We start from the raw sequence: 14,052 nt of genomic DNA, 5'->3' as shown, positions 1-14,052 counted from the left end.
AATTGCAAGACCATTAACAAGGTTGTTGTGCAAGGAAGTGGAGTTCGAAGTCGATGCAGCATGTATAGAAGCCTTCAGCAAGATCAAAGAAGCTTTGGTTTCAGCACTCATAGTACAAGCTCCGAATTGGGATCATCTGTTTGAGATTATGTGTGATGCCTCGACTTCGCAGTTGGAGCGGTTCTGGGACAAGGAATTGACAAGAAGCTTCATGTCATCTACTACGCAAGTCACACCTTGGACGAGACTCAAGGAAGGTATGCAACCACAGAGAAGGAACTCCTAGCAGTTGTGTTTGCATTCGAAAAATTCAGGAGTTACCTTGTGGGTTCAAAAGTCATAGTGTATACTGACCATGCTAATCTGAGACACATCTACTCGAAGAAGGATACCAAGCCAAGACTTTTGAGATGGATTATGCTACTTCAGGAGTTTGACATGGAGATAGTTGACAAGAAAGGTATAGAAAACGGAGTTGCAGATCACTTGTCAAGAATGAGGATTGAAGATGATGTTCCAATAGATGATTCAATGCCTGAGGAACAACTTCTGATCGCCTAGGTTTGTGAGCAGATGCATGATATAGAGGTTGACAACCTCAGACTTAAATGTATGGTGATCACTTCCGAGACTGCATCATGCTATGCGGATTTCATGAACTACAAGGTTTATGGAGAAGTTTCTAATGACATGGATCCTTACTGGAAGAAAACGTTATTCAAGGACATCAACCACTATTTCTGGGATGAGCCATATCTGTTCAAAAGAGGTTCTAACGGTCTGTTCAGAAGATGCATAGCACAAGGAGAAGTGCAGGGAGTGCTTGAGCACTGTCACAGCTCCACCTATGGAGGTCACTTCGCCACATTCAAGACAGCTCATAAGGTTCTTCAAGCAGGTCTCTGGTGGCCAACCTTGTTCAAGGATGCTCACAGTTTCATCACCAAGTGTGATGCTTGTCAACATCACAAGGAGGAACGAGATGCCCCATAATCCGATCCTGGAAGTAGAAATATTTGATGTTTGGGGTATAGACTTCATGGGACCTTTCAACCCTCCATCAAATGGTAATGTCTATATTCTGGTGGTAGTTTAGTACGTTTCTAAGTGGGTTGAAGCCATTGTTAGTCCAACCAACGATCACAAAGTTATTCTGAAGTTGTTCAAGAGTATAATCTTTCCAGGTATGGGGTACCTAGAGCAGTGATCAGTGATGGTAGAACTCACTTTGTCAACAAGGTGTTTGAAAGTATGCTGAAGAAGTATGGTGTGAAGCACAAGGTGTCTACTGCGTATCACCCTCAGACCAGCGGACAGGTTGAAGTTTCGAACAAACAAATCAAGGGTATTCTGTCAAGGATTGTTGGAGTTTCGAAAAAAGACTGGTCTACCAAGTTGGACGAGACTCTCTGGGCGTACCGGACAGCCTTCAAAACGCCAATAGGAAGAACACCGTTTAAGTTCGTTTATGGTAAAGCATGTCACCTCCCTGTGGAGGTTGAGTACAAGGCACTTTGGGCTATTAAGCTTCTGAATTTGGATATTTACGCAGCTCAGGCTAAGAGGACTCTTGACATCCATGAGTTGGAAGAAATAAGACTTGATGCTAATGAGAGTTCTAAGATTTACAAGGAAAGGACAAAAAATTTTCATGACAAGAAGATTGTTGTCAAGGAGCTCATGGCTAAGGATCAAGTTTTGCTTTTCAACTCCAGACTTAAGTTATTTCATGGAAAGTTTAAGTCCAGGTGGTCTGGACCTTTTAAAGTCAAAGAAGTTCTGCCATTCGGAGCTATCACTCTTCTGAACAAGGATGGTAGCGAATTCACTGTTAATGGTCAGAGAGTCAATAAATTTTTAGCTGATGAAGTCCAACCAGAGAGGTCTTCTATGCTCCTTTATGAACCCCCAAAGGCGTGAAAAGCTGAAAATTCAAGCTAAGAACTTTAAACAAGCTCACTTGGGTGGAAGTTCGAAAGGTTTCACTGTAAATATTTTTTTAGGATCTTTGTGTTTTTGATTTTTGTTTTTAGTTTTCTGGTACTCAGGAATCTACAGAAAGGTGCATGGGCAAAAAAAAAAAAAAGTAAAAGTAGCAGTCAAAGGAGTGAGTTCAGAGTCAAACCAAGTATGATGGGTTTTACAGAAGTGAAGTCAGGAAAGAGAAGAAAAGTTACCGAAGAGATAAAGTATAGAGAAAAAATTAAGGAAAAGCAGAGTCAAGAGAGTGTGTTGGTTTTATGCGAGAACAGAAGAAAATATAGAGAGGGAATCTTAATTATTGGTTTTATCACTCTTCTCCTCTCACCCACGTGAACCTCCTCCCATCATTTCACCTCCCATCTCTTTTGCTCCCTCTCACCAAACACATCACCTTTGTGTCCTATCTTCCCACATCACTACACCCTCACAACTCTCCATCTTTTTAAATGATCTCTCAGCTCTCTCTTTCTTCTCACCCACCAACCATTACTCAATTATTCACTTATCTCACTTCACTCTCTCTCTTTCTCTCTGCTCGACATATCAACTTTTGTTCCCAACCTTCACTTTTTGTTCTCTTCGCATCGACTCGACCAACATTGAAGCTCACTGGATCCATTTCCAGTTCAACCACCACCGAAGTCTCGCTCGAACCAACCTTCGTCCACTCGAGCGGCACTGTGAGGTTCACCTCGAGTTGACACGTCCATCGCTGCCATTCCGCTACTAGATGTGACCACTCGACTGACATCGTCTTCACCTCGACTCTCTCTCTTGCTACTTCACCACTCTACCGCCGTTCTTCCTCCTCGAACCGCCGTCCGTCACCCTCGCTGTTGTTCCACTTGAAGCACGCGACTCGATCGGTGCAGTTGGTTTCACTCGAGTCGACACACCCCGACTCGACCAACGGTGTACGTGACTTGACCGGCGAAGCAAGTTACTCAACGCGACCCGTCGTCCCATTCATGCTCCACGACTCGACTGAAGCCATCCAAGATGTACGACTCGATCTGCATAATTCGACCGGAGATCCTAGCGTGCGACTCGAGCCTCGATGCATCCTTGTCCCTTGAGTCACCAAGTTGCCACTCGACCAGACATCTGCTACTCTGGTCGTCGTTGAGAATTTCTCATTCACCAGCCTGTTCACCGCTCTCATCGTTCGCAAATACGACTTGATCGGCGACTTTAACACACCCCCACTCGATTCGTCTCCACCGTTACTGATATATCATGGTTTTTACGGTTTTTAACCATGATATAAGTGTGCTTTTTGAGTCTTTTGATTTGTTTCTAGGTTATTTTTGAGTCTTTACAGGTTATCTAGGTATTTGGCACGGATGGAGCAATATGGAACAATTTGGATCATTTTGGAGCATTTTACCGAAGGAAATCAAGTTGGAGTCGGACCAGAGACCGAGCGTCGATCGACACCACTTAAAGGGCATCGATCGACACTCGTGTTTACCCGACAAGAGAACAAGGAATTGGAAGTTTTACAAATTTGCCCAAAAGTCTTCTATAATTGCAACATAAGCCCCTGGACGTATTTTAGGATGTATATATATTGTTTTTGGGTTTTAGAAACCCTGAAGTTATTTTCTAGCAGTTTTTGAGAGAAGGATATTGAGAGCTTTTGGAGAGATAGATCTGAATTCTTTGTAGAGAGAAGATTTCCTGAATTCCCTCTTTTACTTTTAATATCTATTCATGTTATACAGAATTATGATTTGTTCTTCATTAAACATGTCTGAGTAATTTGCTTGTTAGGTTTAGGGTTTTTCATAGGGTTTTTATGATTTATTAGATCTGATATTTTTAGGGTTCTTAATCTTTTATGATCTTCATCCTTGGTTGTTCTTCACAATAATTCTTGATTGATCACCTAGAATTATTATCTTAGGGAAATAAATTAATATGAGAATATAATTGTTTTCCTGATTAAACCATTGATGAGCAGAATTGTTTATTACAAAGAGATTTGAATTAATAATTCTGTGAACTTATCTAAACCTGTTTTTAAAGCTGATTTATTACTTAGAATTTTACAAAGAGATTTGGATTTTCTGGTTTTAAATTTAGATATTATTTGCAGTGAGAACTGATTTAATTTACCAAAAGTTTAGAGTTCTAGATCTGATTTTTATTGCTTGAACCTTAATTAATTTATCTGATTTAATATTTCATAATTTCCTGAGAAATTCCCTAGGCTTAGCTCTTTTGATTTTCTGAATTCACATCACTTTTATTTAAATATTGCATTGCTTTATTTTAATTCAATTTAACTTGTTTAGCGTAATTTACAAAACTTTACAGTCTATTGTGTTTGATCTTGAGTCTCTGTGGATTCGACCCCTAAGTACTGCAATTGATCTCTTGTTTGAGAGAGTAGCTCTAGGGATTAATTTGAGCATATCAAATTTTGGCGCCGTTGCCGGGGACTCTCTGATTCTACCATTAGATTTAAGTTTTTAATTTCGTCTAAATTTTTCTTTTTATTTTCTACTTACACGTTTTTGTCTTTTTTTTTCTTCTCTTTGGTGTTTCAGGTGCATGCCTCCTAAACCTCACACAAGGAATAACAAGTCTGGTCCTACTGTGAATTTGTCAAACAAAGAGTTGGGAAAACTAGAACGTGAGAACAGAAAGGCAGCTAAATCTCTGAAGATGGTTAATACAATCATTCTGATGCGAGATGAGGCTGGTGTTTTAAGGGATCAAGAGGGCCACTTGCGCAATGAGCATGGCCAAAAGCTTGATGCAGAAGGAGCTAAGACATCCATTGAGCATCAGAGGAGACTGAATCCGAATCTGCAAGATGTTGTCAAGAAGGAGATCATGAAGCTGCTGAATGCTGGGATCATCTATCCAATATCTGACAGCAATTGGGTTAGTCCGGTACATGTTGTTCCTAAGAAAGGTGGAGTTACAGTGGTGAAGAATGACAAGAATGAGCTGATCCCTACAAGGACAATTACTGGTCATAGGATGTGCATCGATTACAGGAAACTGAATGCTGCAACAAGGAAAGATCACTTTCCACTTCCTTTCATTGACCAGATGTTGGAGAGGTTAGCTAATCATCCATACTACTGCTTTTTGGATGGTTACTCAGGCTTTTTCCAGATTCCTATTCATCCTGATGACCAAGAGAAGACAACCTTCACTTGTCCCTATGGTACCTTCGCTTACCGCAGAATGCCTTTTGGTCTCTGTAATGCTCCTGCAACATTTCAGAGATGCATGATGTCAATCTTCACTGATATGATTGAGGATTATATGGAGGTTTTCATGGATGATTTCTCAGTTTATGGGTCTTCATTCAAAAGCTGTTTGGATAATCTCTGTAAGGTGCTAGCAAGGTGTGAAGAGAAGCATTTGGTACTTAACTGGGAAAAATGTCATTTTATGGTTAGAGATGGCATAGTGCTTGGCCACAGGGTTTCAGAAGCTGGAATAGAAGTTGACCGCGCTAAGATAGAGGTGATGACAAGTCTTCAACTACCAGAGAATGTGAAGGCAGTGAGGAGCTTTCTTGGACATGCAGGGTTCTATAGGCGTTTTATCAAAGATTTCAGCAAGATAGCAAGACCACTTTCTGCTTTGTTGTGCAAAGATGTCAAGTTTGAATTCACTGATGAATGTCGCATAGCCTTTGAGAGGATTAAGCAGGAGCTTGTGAGTGCACCTATTGTTCAGCCACCAGATTGGGATCTTCCTTTTGAAGTAATGTGTGATGCTAGTGACTTTGCAGTAGGAGCAGTGCTGGGACAAAGAAAAGATAAGAAACTTCATGCAATCTACTATGCAAGCAGGACACTTGATGAGGCACAAAGGAATTATGCAACAACAGAGAAGGAGTTGTTGGCTGTGGTGTTTGCTTTTGAGAAGTTTAGATCTTATCTGGTTGGTTCAAAAGTCATTGTTCATACTGATCATGCTGCATTAAGATACTTGATGCAGAAGAAGGATGCTAAGCCTAGACTTTTGAGATGGATTCTTCTTCTTCAAGAGTTTGACATTGAGGTGAGGGATAAGAAGGGGATAGAGAATGGTGTTGCTGATCACTTGTCCAGGATTAGGATTGATGATGATGTTCCAATTCGTGATTGTCTTCCTGAAGAACATGTTTATTTTGTTGATACTGGGTTTCAGACTGAGGATTTCAGGAACTTGTCTTCGGATGCATGTGGTGTCGATCGACACCAACCAGGTGGCATCGATCGACACCTTTTGTTTCCCAAATCAGATTGGTCGAATGATGGAGATTTAGCTGCTGTGGCTAGCTCCAATCAACCCTGGTATGCTGATATTGCCAATTATCTTGCTGCAGAGGTAGAACCTGATCAATTCACAGGCTATCATAAGAAGAGGTTCTTGAGAGAGCTAAGGAGATATTATTGGGATGAGCCTTATCTGTATAAGCATTGCAGTGATGGTGTTTACAGAAGATGTCTAGCTGAGACAGAAGTTCCTGATGTTCTTTTTCACTGTCATGGATCAGATTATGCTGGACACTTTGCTACTTTCAAGACAGTGTCTAAGGTTCTACAAGCTGGGTTTTGGTGGCCAACAATGTTCAAGGATGCTAATGAGTTTGTCTCCAGATGTGATGCTTGTCAGCGGAAAGGTCAGATTAGTAAGAGGCATGAGATGCCACAAAACTTTATCCTTGAGGTTGAAGTTTTTGATTGCTGGGGCATTGACTTTATGGGACCATTCCCTTCCTCTTACAAGAATGAATACATCTTAGTGGCTGTTGACTATGTCTCCAAGTGGGTTGAAGCAATTGCAAGTCCAACCAATGATTCTGCTGTGGTTCTTAAGCTGTTTAAGACCATTATCTTTCCAAGGTTTGGAGTTCCTAGAATTGTCATCAGTGATGGAGGTAAGCACTTTATCAATAAAGTGTTTGAGAAGCTGCTGAAAAAGTATGGTGTTCAACATAGAGTGGCTAGCCCATATCATCCTCAGACCAGTGGACAAGTTGAAGTTTCCAACAGGCAGATTAAGGAGATTCTAGAGAAAACAGTGGGTGTTACAAGAAAAGATTGGGCTATGAAGCTTGATGATGCACTTTGGGCATATAGAACTGCTTATAAAACACCACTTGGCACTACTCCTTTCCATCTGCTTTATGGGAAAGCCTGTCATCTTCCAGTGGAGTTAGAGCACAAAGCAGCCTGGGCAGTTAAGTTGATGAATTTTGATGCCAAGACAGCTTCAGAGAGAAGGTTAGTGCAGTTGAATGAGTTAGATGAGCTGAGATTTCATGCATTTGAGAATTCCAAGCTGTACAAGGAGAGGACCAAGGCTTATCATGATAAGAAGATCATCTCCAGACACTTTGAGCCAAATGACCAGGTACTCCTTTACAATTCCCGCTTGAAGCTGTTTCCTGGAAAGCTGCGTTCCCGCTGGTCTGGTCCTTTTACTGTTCAAGAAGTCAGACCATATGGAGCTATTGTGCTGTTGAACTCAAAAGGGGAGAAATTTACTGTTAATGGCCAAAGGGTGAAACACTATTGGGCAAAAGCTGAGATACCAGACGGACACATTGTGCGTTTGGATGATGCACCCTCTGCCTAATCCGCTGCCAAGTCAAGCTAATGACTTAAAACAAGCGCTGAGTGGGAGGCAACCCACTGGTAAGAATTAATTATTTTGAATTTTTGTTTTTTTTAGGATCACTAACATATTAATTTTTGGTTTTGAGTTTTATTATTTCAGAAAAAAAAAAAAATAATAAATAAATAATAAGAAAAATCAGAAAAAAAGGGAAAGAGAGAAATAAAAGATGAGATGATTTTGATCAGTTTAGAGAGGTAGGTAAATTACCAGTGACCTCATTATTCTACTCTTGAGTCAAATGATCACACAAAGCTTGGAAGCGAGGGGTAGGTAAATTACCGATGACCCCGGTATTCGCTTACACCTTTGCTAAAAAAGAATAAGAAAAGAAAAAAATAAAGGAAGTGAGAAAAGGGAGAGGAAAGGAGATGTAAGAAGAATGTCTTNGACTGCTTATAAAACACCACTTGGCACTACTCCTTTCCATCTGCTTTATGGGAAAGCCTGTCATCTTCCAGTGGAGTTAGAGCACAAAGCAGCCTGGGCAGTTAAGTTGATGAATTTTGATGCCAAGACAGCTTCAGAGAGAAGGTTAGTGCAGTTGAATGAGTTAGCTGAGCTGAGATTTCATGCATTTGAGAATTCCAAGCTGTACAAGGAGAGGACCAAGGCTTATCATGATAAGAAGATCATCTCCAGAAAATTTGAGCCAAATGACCAGGTACTCCTTTACAATTCCCGCTTGAAGCTGTTTCCTGGAAAGCTGCGTTCCCGCTGGTCTGGTCCTTTTACTGTTCAAGAAGTCAGACCATATGGAGCTATTGTGCTGTTGAACTCAAAAGGGGAGGAATTTACTGTTAATGGCCAAAGGGTGAAACATTATTGGGCAAAAGCTGAGATACCAGACGGACACATTGTGCGTTTGGAGGATGCACCCTCTGCCTAATCCGCTGCCAAGTCAAGCTAATGACTTAAAACAAGCGCTGAGTGGGAGGCAACCCACTGGTAAGAATTAATTATTTTGAATTTTTGTTTTTTTTAGGATCACTAACATATTAATTTTTGGTTTTGAGTTTTATTATTTCAGAAAAAAAAAAAAATAATAAATAAATAATAAGAAAAATCAGAAAAAAAGGGAAAGAGAGAAATAAAAGATGAGATGATTTTGATCAGTTTAGAGAGGTAGGTAAATTACCAGTGACCTCATTATTCTACTCTTGAGTCAAATGATCACACAAAGCTTGGAAGCGAGGGGTAGGTAAATTACCGATGACCCCGGTATTCGCTTACACCTTTGCTAAAAAAGAATAAGAAAAGAAAAAAATAAAGGAAGTGAGAAAAGGGAGAGGAAAGGAGATGTAAGAAGAATGTCTTGGCCTGAAGAGAGTCCATATGCCACTGTTTGAATACCACAAGGTAAGAACTCACCTGTACTTGCTTTAATTTATGTAATGAGATGGCAATGGTTAGACTAGAGATTCCAGAGGATTGTGGGATTTGAGTAAGGAATGTTGATGCTTTTCAATTGACAAAGTATATGAAGTAAGTTCTTGAGAGTCAAGGCGATAAAGAGTGCGAAGATCAGTTACCAGCAGTTGAGTGAATTCTATGTTTTCAAACCTCTTTCACAGGTTTAAGTTTCTGTTTTGCTTGAGGGCAAGCAAAGGCTAAGTCTGGGGGAGTTGATATATCATGGTTTTTACGGTTTTTAACCATGATATAAGTGTGCTTTTTGAGTCTTTTGATTTGTTTCTAGGTTATTTTTGAGTCTTTACAGGTTATTTAGGAATTTGGCACGGATGGAGCAATATGGAACAATTTGGATCATTTTGGAGCATTTTACCGAAGGAAATCAAGTTGGAGTCGGATCAGAGTCCGAGCATCGATCGACACCACTTAAAGAGCATCGATCGACACTCGTGTTTACCCGACAAGAGAACAAGGAATTGGAAGTTTTACAAATTTGCCCAAAGTCTTCTATAATTGCAACATAAGCCCCTGGACGTATTTTAGGATGTATATATATTGTTTTTGGGTTTTAGAAACCCTTAAGTTATTTTCTAGCAGTTTTTGAGAGAAGGATATTGAGAGCTTTTGGAGAGATAGATCTGAATTCTTTGTAGAGAGAAGATTTCCTGAACTCCCTCTTTTACTTTTAATATCTATTCATGTTATTCAGAATTATGATTTGTTCTTCATTAAACATGTCTGAGTAATTTGCTTGTTAGGTTTAGGGTTTTTCATAGGGTTTTTATGATTTATTAGATCTGATATTTTTAGGGTTCTTAATCTTTTATGATCTTCATCCTTGGTTGTTCTTCACAATAATTCTTGATTGATCACCTAGAATTATTATCTTAGGGAAATAAATTAATATGAGAATATAATTGTTTTCCTGATTAAACCATTGATGAGCAGAATTGTTTATTACAAAGAGATTTGAATTAATAATTCTGTGAACTTATCTAAACCTGTTTTTAAAGCTGATTTATTACTTAGAATTTTACAAAGAGATTTGGATTTTCTGGTTTTAAATTTAGATATTATTTGCAGTGAGAACTGATTTAATTTACCAAAAGTTTAGAGTTCTAGATCTGATTTTTATTGCTTGAACCTTAATTAATTTATCTGATTTAATATTTCATAATTTCCTGAGAAATTCCCTAGGCTTAGCTCTTTTGATTTTCTGAATTCACATCACTTTTATTTAAATATTGCATTGCTTTATTTTAATTCAATTTAACTTGTTTAGCGTAATTTACAAAACTTTACAGTCTATTGTGTTTGATCTTGAGTCTCTGTGGATTCGACCCCTAAGTACTGCATTGATCTCTTAATTTGAGAGAGTAGCTCTAGGGTAAATTTGAGCATATCAGTTACGCTCGACCAACGACTCAATCTGCCATTCCTGATCTGCGTCCCTCTCAACCTAGCCTCATCATCATTCGAGCCAACATTCTCCCACTCGATCTTGACGACTCTACCTGCTACTTCGAGTCACCACACTGCCATTCGACCAGATCTCCAATCCCATCACCTTTGAACCAATTCATCATTGCCATTCATCACCACTCGTATTAGGACCATTCCACTTGATCGGTTTATCCTCTCTTTGCACTTTCAAGTTTTAAATTTCATAATTGGTCGTGTTACTTGTTCACTAACATATTAACGTTTAGCTTTGAGTTCATCATGTCTCAGTGAAGCAGGAAGAATACTGAGCTCATAGATGAGATGAGAGAGGCGTATGGTTTTGTAGGTGGAGAACGCTCATCAACCGAGTCCATGGCGAAGCATTTCTTGGAAATGAAGAACATGGTCGGAGAAGCTGTTGGGGGTTCAGGATAGGCAGCTGGCTCAAGCAGACCAGTCAAACCGCTCACCAAGAGCAAGAGTCGTGGGAAGAGACCGGTACCAGCTTCTAACTCAAAAGAGGAGGACAGTGATTACGAACAGGAGGAACCTGAGTTGCGTTCAGGACAAGCGCCTAGGAAATCTGTAAGAAGGAAAGCATCTGAGACGAAGATATCCCCATGTTAAGACGATGGAGAAACTTGTGATTGGAACAAGATGTCCCCATGTTAAGACGATGGAGCAACTCAGGATTGCGGAAGATGTTCAATATCTATTTAGGCGGTGCTATCTGGAGAGAATCATGAACACCCCCAAACATGGATACAGAGAGGAAACAACCAGTTCCTCTCTACTCTGAGTATCCACTTGTATGCGGATGAACCGGGCATGATGTCTGATGGAGGTCTAGGCTATATCACATTCCGCATTCACGGTCAGTTCTACACTCTCACCATCAGAACCATTGAGAAAGTACTCGGATTTCCCAGCGGAACCGGGACTGCGCCACAGTTCGACCAGAATGAAGTAGCAGCACTCTGGGCAACGACTCGAAGCGCGTCCACATTCACTTCATCAAAAACAACGGCGATGCACCTGAGAAGCCTAGTGTTATGATACTTCCAGAAGGCGGTTGCTAACGTGTTTTACACGAAGGAGATCAAGGGTTATGTCACGAGTGGTGAGCTTGAGATGATTGATCTATCGCTAAAGGGACTCTCGTTCACTGCAATGGATGTAACCGAGCTGCAAGGTGACACAAGCAACACTTCCGTCTCGTTTTACCTTCTGAACCACATGCTGACGTACAAGACTAGGGTCTCGAGATTCAACACCAAACACACTCCATGAGTGATGTGCATGGGCAGCGTGGTTACTTGGTTTCTTGAGGCTGCTGGTGTTCCACTACAATCCGAGTCAAACTCTCCACGCTGGATAGACATGAGCAACTTGCGGCAGTTACACACTCTGGAGTGGGGTTTGAGGCATGGATGGTTGCTTTACAAGTTTGTGCATCCTGAGGTCGGTCCCTCAATATTACTCCTCCCTCGCATCGAGTTGACTACAATCTTCAGGGGTGAACATATCGAGTTCATCCCTCCCACGGATACCCTGTATGATTCTGAGGTTGAGGGGCAACATGTATAAGTTGCAGAAGCAGGAGCCGCCCCAGGAGGAAGATGCAGATGAGTACCGCCCAGAGCAGTTTCACTTCGAGGAGTATTTAGAACTGAGAATGGCCAAGGGAGTCAAGGCAGCTCACAAACATCTCAACAAGCTTCAAAGATGGGGCAAGGCAAGGGACAAGGCACTCAACAAGCTTCACGAACTTCATGCGTAAGTTCAGTTGTTCGACATCCACCACCACCGTTCCTATGTCTATCCCCGAGGACACCAGACCAAAGCAGGGTCGTGCCTCCGCGAGCCTCGAGCGAACTCGCCGACAAACACACTCTCTGGTCCCCTCTCCAGCTCGCCAATCTTCATATGTGTCACGGGAGAGTCAGCCTTCACCCGCTCATTCACGACACTCGTCTCATGAGTCTAGGGAGAGAAGGAGACGAGGCTTGCGAGGTTCCAGGGATAGAGCCTCCTCAAGTCATCGGTCAGCGCATCGTTCTACAGCTTGAGGTGAGCAAGAGGTTGAGCAGCGGGATGAAGCTCATGGTGATTATCAGGACATGCACAGGGTTGAGCAGCAGATCGAACATCAAGGTGATTATAAGCCTACAGAGGTGGTTGTGATAGTATCAGACCATGGTGAGTCCAGAGTAGACGACATGCAGTGCGACGAGCAGCCGAACGTTTATCAGAACACGCAAGCAGTTGAGCAGCAGGTCGACCAAGCAACTCAGGTAACTCTTGCGGATCCGGAACAAGGTGAGGGACAAAGTCAGTTTCACGCTCCTCCTTGGGCGAGCACCGACTCCTTCTTTTACTACTGAGGTACTCCTACTTTTCCTTTGTATATAACATTTCATTCATGCATTGTTTTTATTGTGATTCTCAAATCTTTCTGCAAATTTTTCTTACACAAGAGACTGTAAAATTTAAGTTTGGGGGAGAGTTTGAGATGATGTATCTGATGTTGTTTTTTAGTGATTGTTATTTCAAATTTTTGCATCATATCATGTTTGAGTCTGCATCCATCTATTTGCATAGAAAAACCATAAAAATTTGAAGAAAAAAAAAATTGAAAATTTTCACAAAAACAGAGTGTTCATGTAGTTTGCACTTGCATATTAGGATTGATTCTAGTGTTATTCATATAGGGGTGTTGCATTTAGCATAGGGGTTGATGATGATTGTAACCTTGGTAGCATGCTGAATTCAATAGGAAAGGATCAAGGCCCTTGTTATTAGTTCTTTGATGCATGTTGATTGAACTTGAAATGTAAGATTGAAGCATGTTATGAATTGACGTCATTCCCTATCTACCTGAACTTAATCCTGACTTGCAATTATCTTGTTATACATTGAAGTCAAACTCATAGATACCATATACATACTTGGATTGTCTTTCACCTTTTTACCACCCTTGTCAATCCAAGTAGCTGTTTCCCATCTTTGAAACAGTTCCCCGTATCCTTAACCAACCGTTCTTTCAAGCCAATTGTATTCTTGAGTGTCAGGCCTTTTCCGAGTTGAGTTTTTTAGAAAGTGTTAGGTTTTAACCGACAAGAGTAGAATCCTGTGTAGTTCTAGTTTGCGTTATCCAGACTAGTAGGACTAGGTGAGAACTCGATTTTGGGTATTGGGATTGGATTTGTGCAGGAAAGTGAAGAGTAACAGAAAAAGCAAGAGGGTAAAGAGTCTTTAGGAGGGGGATGTGTTTTCAAAGTTTACAAGGCTAGTAAAGGATTTGGGTTGAGCAAAGAAAAAAAAGAGTTATTGGTTTTGGGCATAAAATGAAAAGATTAGACAAAGAAGAGAAAGTAAAACGCTTAAGATGTATAGAGTTCAGAAAAGAAAAGAAAGAGAACCATAGTGATAAAAATATTTCCCAATCCGCTAGAATGATAACAATTGACCTCCTCCTAAGACTAAGTGCATAGAATAAGAGAATGGGTTTGAGAAGAGATATTGATGAAGGGTAGAGATAGGACCAACTCCGGGGTTAGAATGTTAAAGCTAAGTTTCCTT

At 40.7% G+C, this 14,052-nt stretch overlaps 2 protein-coding genes across 2 annotated transcripts; both read left to right on the top strand.

Annotated features, from left to right (window-relative positions):
• Positions 574 to 7,575, top strand: LOC104733997. The gene is made up of 7 exons (XM_019233698.1): positions 574 to 758; positions 1,185 to 1,281; positions 1,345 to 1,883; positions 4,536 to 4,656; positions 4,741 to 6,134; positions 6,273 to 6,456; positions 6,961 to 7,575. The coding sequence occupies exons 1-7, from the start codon at positions 574 to 576 to the stop codon at positions 7,573 to 7,575; spliced, it is 3,135 nt and encodes a 1,044-aa protein (XP_019089243.1).
• On the top strand, positions 7,997 to 8,503 carry LOC104733995. The gene is made up of 2 exons (XM_010453511.1): positions 7,997 to 8,148; positions 8,257 to 8,503. The coding sequence occupies exons 1-2, from the start codon at positions 7,997 to 7,999 to the stop codon at positions 8,501 to 8,503; spliced, it is 399 nt and encodes a 132-aa protein (XP_010451813.1).

The sequence above is a fragment of the Camelina sativa genome, chromosome 12 (genome assembly GCF_000633955.1).
Source record: "Camelina sativa cultivar DH55 chromosome 12, Cs, whole genome shotgun sequence".
NCBI lineage: Eukaryota > Viridiplantae > Streptophyta > Magnoliopsida > Brassicales > Brassicaceae > Camelina > Camelina sativa.
The sequence above is the reverse complement of the archived record's forward strand: the minus strand, read 5'-3'. Positions and strand labels throughout refer to the sequence as shown.

Coding starts and splice junctions, on each gene's coding strand:
- LOC104733997 (XM_019233698.1), top strand. CDS start 574: ATGCATGATATAGAGGTTGACAACCTCAGACTTAAATGTATGGTGATC. Junction 759..1,184: donor TTCTGGGATGAGCCATATCT/GTTCAAAAGAGG, acceptor TAATCTTTCCAG/GTATGGGGTACCTAGAGCAG. Junction 1,884..4,535: donor GATGAAGTCCAACCAGAGAG/GTCTTCTATGCT, acceptor TTGGTGTTTCAG/GTGCATGCCTCCTAAACCTC.